We start from the raw sequence: 8,346 nt of genomic DNA, 5'->3' as shown, positions 1-8,346 counted from the left end.
TCCCGTGATGAGGAGGAAAAAAAAGAAAAGAAAAAAACGCAAAAAAAAAAAAAAAAAAAAAAAAAAAAAACGGGGAGGAGCCTCTTCAGCTTTAGGTCTAAAAAAAGTTGTTTTAAAAATAATGTGTCAAGAACCAAAAGAAACACCAACTTGTTTTAAAAATATTATATAAACCTGTTTTAAAACCATCAGTTGGCAATTAAAAATAGCTGCCAGTCCGTGCTGTTGTGTTGTTATTATTACACCACCATGTGATCACTGAAGGCTTCAAATAAACATAACGTTAAAGTTGGTTGAGCTTTTCAATTATTTGAAGTTAAGTCGATTAAAATAAAATAAAAAAGTGGCAATATTATTGAAAACAATTAAATATTTCGATTTTGTTCACAAATCAAAAATATAAATTTTAAAGTAAAACAACAGTAATGTTTTGATAGTGAAGCAGCTAACATAATTAGTAAGCTAGTCGACCAGTCGTAGCAGCCTCGTCTCCATCATCACCATCATTACCCTCTCCCCACTTTCCTTTAAATTTATGGAAAGTGATGTTTAGTTAAAAAAAAAAGCCCTCCAATAAGTGGCCCCTTAATTCCTCCTTCCTAATTCGTCCTCTCATTTAACTTTACCTTCCTTCCGCCGTCTTTTCTTATGGAGGGGGTGGAGGTGGGTGGAGGCGGGCGGAGATCTGTCTGAGGGCCTTCTATTGATGACCTCACGGTGTGTGCGCGGCCGCTGATTGGTCGCCCGTGTCACAGCGGCACTTCAAAGCCGGGAGAGGAGCCTACAATTGTGGAAGAATGGGCGGAACGCATCATTGTATTGCACACCTCTAAAAAAACAGTGCTCTGATTCATAAATATAAAAAGATCCTCTAAAGGAGGGCAGTGTTTTTGTGTGATGGCAACTTCACTTCTAGGGGTGAGTCTGAAGGACTTTCTTTAATTAGTTCTTGTCATTGTCCGGTGCATGAAGGGGGGATTAAACTCGCAGAGACGCAGCAAAGCAGCAGCTCCACTGCCGTAGCTTGTACTTCCAGAGGTGCAGGAGGCTGACCGAGGCTGTGCTGGAACTTTTTCCTGTACTGTTGCTCCAAAACACGCATGTTGTCCTTGCTGCCTGCTCTGCTGTACGTTTGTAGGCGCTGTGTGTTGCACTTGTCCGCTGTCTGTCCGTGCAGGTAATGACGATCTCCAGAGTTGGTTTATTTACAAACAAACAAAACAAAAAAAGTTGAGTTAAACAGACGGGGCCGCTGCTCTGGGTTTCAGGGGGATCAGTTTCTGGTTTTCAGCTGCTCATTGCTGCGTTAAAACATTTCCCATTCAACCCGTTCAACTTGCTCGACTGTTCTGTCACTAAACTCCTTTTCCTGTCTCCTTCCTCCCCTCCAGGAGGAGCCGAGATTAGGTTCGACTCCTTTAGCCATGTTGGCTGCAACATGCAACAAAATAGGGAGTCCGAGCCCTTCACCGTCTGCTATTTCGGATAACTCCTCGTCCTTTGGCAAAGGCTTCCACCCGTGGAAAAGAGCCGCCGCCAGCAGCTGTAGCCTCGGCTCCGGTCTCTCAGGCTTCGGCGTGTCCCGCAACGGATCCGGAATCTCGGACTCATTCGGCACCAACAGCCCCTCTGGATCCAGCGCTTTTTCCCTCACGTCTGGAACCACGTCGAGTTCACACTTTGGAAACGACTATTCTGTTTTCCAAGCGTCGGTTTCCAGCGGCTCCCAAGAGTCCAGCCACCAGCCGGTGTTCATCTCCAAGGTCCACACCTCCGTGGACAGTTTACAGGGCATCTATCCCAGGATGAGCGTCGCGCATCCCTACGAGTCCTGGTTCAAGTCGTCTCACCCCGGCATCCCTACTGCAGGTGACGTCGGGACCACGGGAGCCTCGGCGTGGTGGGACGTTGGCGCGGGATGGATAGACGTTCAGAACCCGAACGGAGCCGCACTACAGACATCACTACATTCCGGTGGACTCCAGACTTCCTTGCACTCACCTCTGGGTGGATATAATTCAGATTATTCCAGTTTAAGTCACTCTGCTTTCAGCACGAGTCCCTCTCCACACCTGTTGACCAGCGGTCAGCACCTGATGGACGGTTTCAAACCAGTCTTATCCTCTTATCCGGACTCTACCCCATCACCGTTAGCCGGTGCAGGTGGGACTATGCTCTCCGGGGGTCCACCTGCGTCTTTAGCGGGGTCTCCGCGGTCATCTGCTCGCCGCTATTCCGGCAGAGCCACCTGCGACTGTCCTAACTGCCAGGAGGCGGAGAGACTCGGTCCGGCGGGCGCCAGCCTCCGGAGGAAAGGTCTCCACAGCTGTCACATCCCCGGCTGTGGTAAAGTTTACGGTAAAACGTCTCATCTGAAGGCGCACTTGAGGTGGCACACCGGCGAGAGGCCGTTTGTGTGCAACTGGCTCTTTTGCGGCAAAAGATTCACTCGCTCCGACGAGCTCCAGCGACACTTACGCACACACACCGGGGAGAAAAGGTTCGCGTGTCCGGTGTGCAACAAGAGATTTATGCGCAGCGACCACCTGAGTAAACACGTAAAAACGCACAGCGCCGGAGGATCCGCCGGCTCTGGCTCCGGGGGCAGCGGAGGGAAGAGGGGCAGCGACACCGACAGCGAACACAGCGCGCCGGGCAGCCCTCCCTGTCATTCCCCCGACCTGTTGCACCCACCCGAGTCCACCCAGGGAGTGGGAATGAACGGCCTGTGAATGGCCCCCCCGCCCCGCTCCACAAGTGAAGTAAAAAAAAACTGTAAAACAGCCAGGTGTCGTGGTGGAAGTGGTGAAATGTGGACATACTTTAGAGTATGCGCAAATGCCTCATCCATACTCTTCATATGATACGACAAGTACGTTTCTCTTTGACCTTTTTAAGTGTTTAACTACTAACTGGACAACAACTCCTTCAACAAAAAATATATATATATATACATGTCAGAAATACATCTGCGGTGTGACAGTGTAATCTTTAAAAATATTTCGGGGGCACAACTGAAACTTTCTGATCCTGATCCTAGTCCTGACCCTGGTCACAGCCTCTCAGACCTTAGACCCGGGTCACAGATGTGACACAGTGGTGACCTCTGACAGAGACGACCTGCAGAGTTGTGTTGTAGTTGTTGTCTGCTGTCATTTACGTTGTTCAAAACCAAACGCTGGCACTTTATTATCAGGCAGGAGAAACGGTTCTAGTCCCTGAGGACGGAACACACACACACACACACACACACCTGTAGAGTGTGACTGGACGGTTTGGACTGTCTGATCTCTGTCAGTTTTTCTTTTTTTTTGTATCAAACACTGCGTCCACTCCACAGCCCACAGGCCGTGTTGTAACTTTGTAAGTAAGGCCAGTCGAGGTGACGACACTTCGATTCAAAAGTTGTGCTGTATAGAATGAGAGATGTAGCTTAGAGTTGAATACATCCCCAATGTAAAGGTGAGTAATGTATTTGTCCAGGAGACGACTTTGTATAGGTATTTCTAGTTGTATATGGACTCTAGTAAATATTTGGGAAAAAAAATATATACGGAAATGTATTTGGATTTTTCTTTGACATGATATGAAAATGTATTGTGGGGAGTTATATTTAACCACCAGTTTTCTTGTATTTAGGGCTCTATCCAGTAGGCGCACTTTGAATTTATTTGTACGGTTTGGAAAATCATTTACTGTTTACCCACTCGTTTAATTTAAGTACGCATGTTGTAAAGTGATTTTAATTTTACAATGATATTTTTTTTCCTTCCCTCCGAGAATGGCTTCTTATGGAAGCCACTCAATAAAGTCAGTATGAATTCAGAAGCAGCTGATCGACTCGGTTTATTTGATTGTTGAGTCGATAACATTCATTTGTCCCCCAGCAAACCGGTGAGGTTCGATTGATAATTTGTCCGGATTCATTTAGAACGTGGGATGTTACACTTTTTTTTCAATGTTATTGTGAAAATACAGCAGATGATGCTCAGCTCTAAGGTCTTCATCACACGAATCATTTTACCTGGTTCTCCAGGGCCAGACTGAACTGGGCCTTGAAGGACGTGAAGGCCTCAGACGGAAGATGTTTAATCTTTAACTGTTGATTTTTTTGACTTTCAGTGAACACATAAAATAATTGTTTATTTCCGAATACTGGGGAAAAACGTTTTGTAAAAATTCAAGATAATTTGGGTTTAAAAACGTGATAATTCTGTCGGTTTGCGCAAAATAAAAAAGATCCAAGTTAACATGAATAAAATCACAATGCGCGGCCAACACTTAATTTAATTTTTTTGAATGAACCAAACTGCGTAAAGCAGTAATTAAGCGTAGCGTCATTTCGAGTTTAGCTTTTACGTTTGTTCCTTTTGCTGTAATGTAGTCCTTTAAAATAAATAAAAACAAATATAGAATAAATATAAAAATAAACTACAAAACCATTTTGTTTTATTTAAATTAAATTTACACATTTAAAAAATATAAATAAAAAACGTTTTTCCTCTATTTTCGACAGCGCTCTTGTTCACACAATAGTAATCGCGCAGGTGTTAAATAAAAAACATTAAACATTAAGTTTATTTTTTCAGCAGATTTTAAAATACGTTTATTACAAATCTGTTCCATCTTAGGTTTACAACTTGATTTGATGATATTATTAATTCCAGTTGTTTTGTCAACACATTCACGCACGCTGCTACACACACTTTATAATCTTTTTTTTTTCTTATTTTGATTGTTTGTATCGTGATGTCTTTTTTTTTTTTTCAACCCACGGTAGCGAAGACCCAGATTTGTCCTGTTGAAATGATTCATTTGTCTGACTGACGCACAGCAACAGTGGAAGATTTTTCAAATTATTTAGAAAAAAACACACTTACAGACACGCACACACTGATGAATAACCGCAGGTGACGTCAGTTCTCCATCTCATAAATATTTCATGTATAATCTCATGTCCTTTCTTTTCTCAACCGCTGCCAGTGAGGAGTAAAGTTAAAAAAAAATCTCCAGGCTTCAAACTCCTGCTAAGTCCGTTTTGGTACGTTAGCCATGTAGCGCCATCTAGCGCTTTTTCAGTTATTAAACCAGGATTTAAAAGCGCCTGACGACGTCAAAACGACTGTTTGTAAAGGAAATGTTTTTATAAATGTTGATTTGTTGATTTTGTCAAATTATTGAGAAAAAAGACAGGAAGGAATGCAGTTTATGCTCATCATCATCTAAAAAAAAAAAACTTGCTTCAAATGCTTCATCACACGGATAGTAAAGCAAAACTTCTGGGCAAAAATAACGTAAAAAACTTCAATAAAAAGGTAATGAATTACACACAATAGTTCAACTCATTTAATAAAACTTTCTTTTCCGCGGTTCACTGTTATAGTTCTGTAAGTAAGTTTGAATCCATCTGTACCCAGAGAGTTGCTTCAGTCCGTGAATTCAGCTTCACAACTAAGGTGCACGAGCTGATTACCCAGGATTCTACTGACAGGTCATGTGACTGAATAAAAAAATGTATAAAAGTATTGTCAGATAATTGTAGCAGGATTCTTTGTTTTTTTAAATTGAGGAAAAATCTTCATTCTTCTAAAATACAACCTAACTCGAACAAAAAAGAAGAAACACTATCATTTTTAAACTCCTATAATCAGAGAGTGGCACGGCCAGAGAACGTATGACACCATCAAAAACAATCATAGTACGAACATATAAAATTAAAGTTATTAACATTAAAGACCATTCTTCCATTTACACTTTTAGTATTATTTAATATTATTTTTATTTGCTCAAAGTAAACGTAAAATAATTGTATTAATTATTTTAAAAATGTAGACTTGCGGTTTCACTGGAAGTTTTTTTTTTTTGTATGTAGGTTGCCAAGTTGAAACACCATGGTTGTAAAGTTAAAATAAACTGTTTCGATTTAATGATACCTCGAGGCTGCTATATATTCATCTACACGATTGGAGAGACAGGTTGAGAAAATCAAGGGAAATTAAAAAAAGAAAGAAGAAGAAGAAAAAAGAAAAAACGATAACATCACCACTAGGGGTTGCTAAAACAGAACACTGTACCTATACGTACATTATAATATTATTGTTTTTAATTCAAACTAAAAATTAAATACCATAGGTGAGGGTAGCTGTGAGTTAATAAATACTGAAAGTGTAATTTCTGTGTCTTCTTGTCACTTACCAAGTGTTCTGAAGATTGTCCCGCTGCTGCTCTCCACTGGAGGTAACAGGACTACAGAGAGGAAGCCTTCCACAGCTGCAGTCTCAGCCAGGCGTGTTAATTCTGCAGCCAAACCCAGCAGCAGTGCAGTCATCTAAAAAGACAGAGTGTTATTCTAAAAAACCATTCCACACTAGAATTAGATGCATCAGCACTTTGCGAGGCTCTATTGGCAGATATGAAAAGTCCTATTGGATTTTTTCTAGATCAACCACCAAATCATAGCAGTGTGCTAACACCTCTCACTGCTCATGCATCTGTGGCCAATTTTGTGGTTAAAACCCAACCACAATGTCATTGTCATCAAAACCATGGTTAAAGGCAATTTGAAAAGGTTTGGAGTTTGGTCAAAATAATTAGCAGTAATTGCTGGAACACTGAGGGTGCAGCGTGTACACGAGGCCCTACGACACTTCCAGTTCATTCACGTCACAGGGCTGTGTTTAACCCGTCAAACTGAGTGGAATAACCCCAGATCTAACCTCCATCTGACTGCACATCTGATCATTTGCTGGGCTTTAAACCTCAGTTTAATGACTTCATTACATCAATGTCCACCAGATCAATACGTGTGAGAGCACTGCAGAATAAAAATGAACTGCAAACTTCTGCGGAAACAGAATTGAGGAGGAAAAAACTCAACAAGTGCTTCTCCATTTAAATCTTATCATTCTACGGGACACTGATACTCAGAATATTTACATCAAAATCATCATCAAATTATAAGTGTCCACAGGAAAACCCCTGTTCACAAAGTTTGGTCACACAGGTAATGATCAGATGTCAGACTTTCCTAGTGGTGTACCACAAACAACGTCATAATGCAATATTCACTCACGTCTGTAGTAATAAATACTATAATTGCAACTGTAGTACTTACCGATAAATAGACCACAAATATGTTTTTTATTTAGTCTTTGGAAATATTCTCTATATTTCATCGGTTTTCTCTGTTTACCACAACAGAGTTTAAAGTTACAATTCAACCGTATTATTCTCATAATTTACTTTGAAAATGCACCCAAAAGAAATGTTGTTAAATAAAAAAAAAAACCAAAGCATACTATCAAATATGGGGGAACACCGCCACCAAGGGGCAAAAAGTATGAACTACAACCAGCATCTCAAGGGATCTCAGACGCATTTAAGGGTAAAACAGTACGAAGATAAACTTGCGGTTATTGCGTAGTTATTATTGTTATCTGTGAAAGAGTAAATCGTCTCTTTGTAAACGTTTACGTGCATTTGTCACAGTTTTTATGAGTATAAACTACACTGTCGTACTTTTTTTTACTACTTTTTCTTTTTACAATCAACTCATTGTTCACCAAAAGCTCACATGTCGTGAGAATGATCAGCCTTCCATTCACCAAACAACCACAAGAGAGCAGAGTCTGTTCACACATCTCTGATCTGACACTGTGACCGGACTGCTGCGTTGGTAATTTGACTAGCAATACTGACAAAAATGTGAAGAAATAAATACAGGTAATGTCTCTTTCAAAACACAAATGTGCAAATGGTGAAGTAAGTTTACAAGAACAGGTAAGAGAATGTTGCTATTAAATATTATACATGAGGAGTGTTACTGGGTAACTCTTCCACCATATTCTGGTATTCTGTTATAACATTATACACAACTCAGAAACTAGTAACACTTAAAAACTACCAGAACAACCAGCCATATGTGCAGCATGAAGACTCATAATCTACTCAACAGTACTTATTTGCATTCCTTGGGAACTGCTGCCTCTAAAACTATAGCTCCATTTACAGACTACAACAGCTCTGGGACACAGGTTTATTCTAATATGCTGTCATTTGTAGGGTCAACATAAGAGCTGCCAAACAAAAACAAATGTCTTGATTTTTTCTTTAGACTTCAAATATGAAGTTAACAGTCAATTATTGATCAGCCTAGGGCCTTGTCATAGTAAATGTGTGTACAACCTGTTCAGTGAGACAAGAAGGCATTTGTCCTTGACGAGATTAACAGCTGTCAACCTCAGTCCTGTTACACAAAGCTGCAGTGATAATGGGAGACAGTCAAATCAATACACCACTTTTGAGAAACACTTGCACAACGTCTTTCGTTGTTCCGCAACATGTTGT

The 8,346-nt window shown here is 40.8% G+C and overlaps 1 protein-coding gene across 1 annotated transcript; it reads left to right on the top strand.

The window, feature by feature from the left end:
* The first annotated feature begins 778 nt into the window (after positions 1 to 778).
* Positions 779 to 3,898, top strand: sp8b (sp8 transcription factor b). Its single transcript, XM_008323362.3, has 2 exons — positions 779 to 918; positions 1,392 to 3,898. The coding sequence occupies exons 1-2, from the start codon at positions 898 to 900 to the stop codon at positions 2,730 to 2,732; spliced, it is 1,362 nt and encodes a 453-aa protein (XP_008321584.2). The 5' UTR covers positions 779 to 897; the 3' UTR covers positions 2,733 to 3,898.
* The last annotated feature ends 4,448 nt before the right edge of the window (positions 3,899 to 8,346 follow it).

Source organism: Cynoglossus semilaevis, chromosome 13 (assembly GCF_000523025.1).
Source record: "Cynoglossus semilaevis isolate Cse_v1.0 chromosome 13, Cse_v1.0, whole genome shotgun sequence".
Taxonomy (NCBI): domain Eukaryota; kingdom Metazoa; phylum Chordata; class Actinopteri; order Pleuronectiformes; family Cynoglossidae; genus Cynoglossus; species Cynoglossus semilaevis.
The sequence above is the reverse complement of the archived record's forward strand: the minus strand, read 5'-3'. Positions and strand labels throughout refer to the sequence as shown.

Coding starts and splice junctions, on each gene's coding strand:
- sp8b (XM_008323362.3), top strand. CDS start 898: ATGGCAACTTCACTTCTAGGG. Junction 919..1,391: donor TGGCAACTTCACTTCTAGGG/GTGAGTCTGAAG, acceptor CCTCCCCTCCAG/GAGGAGCCGAGATTAGGTTC.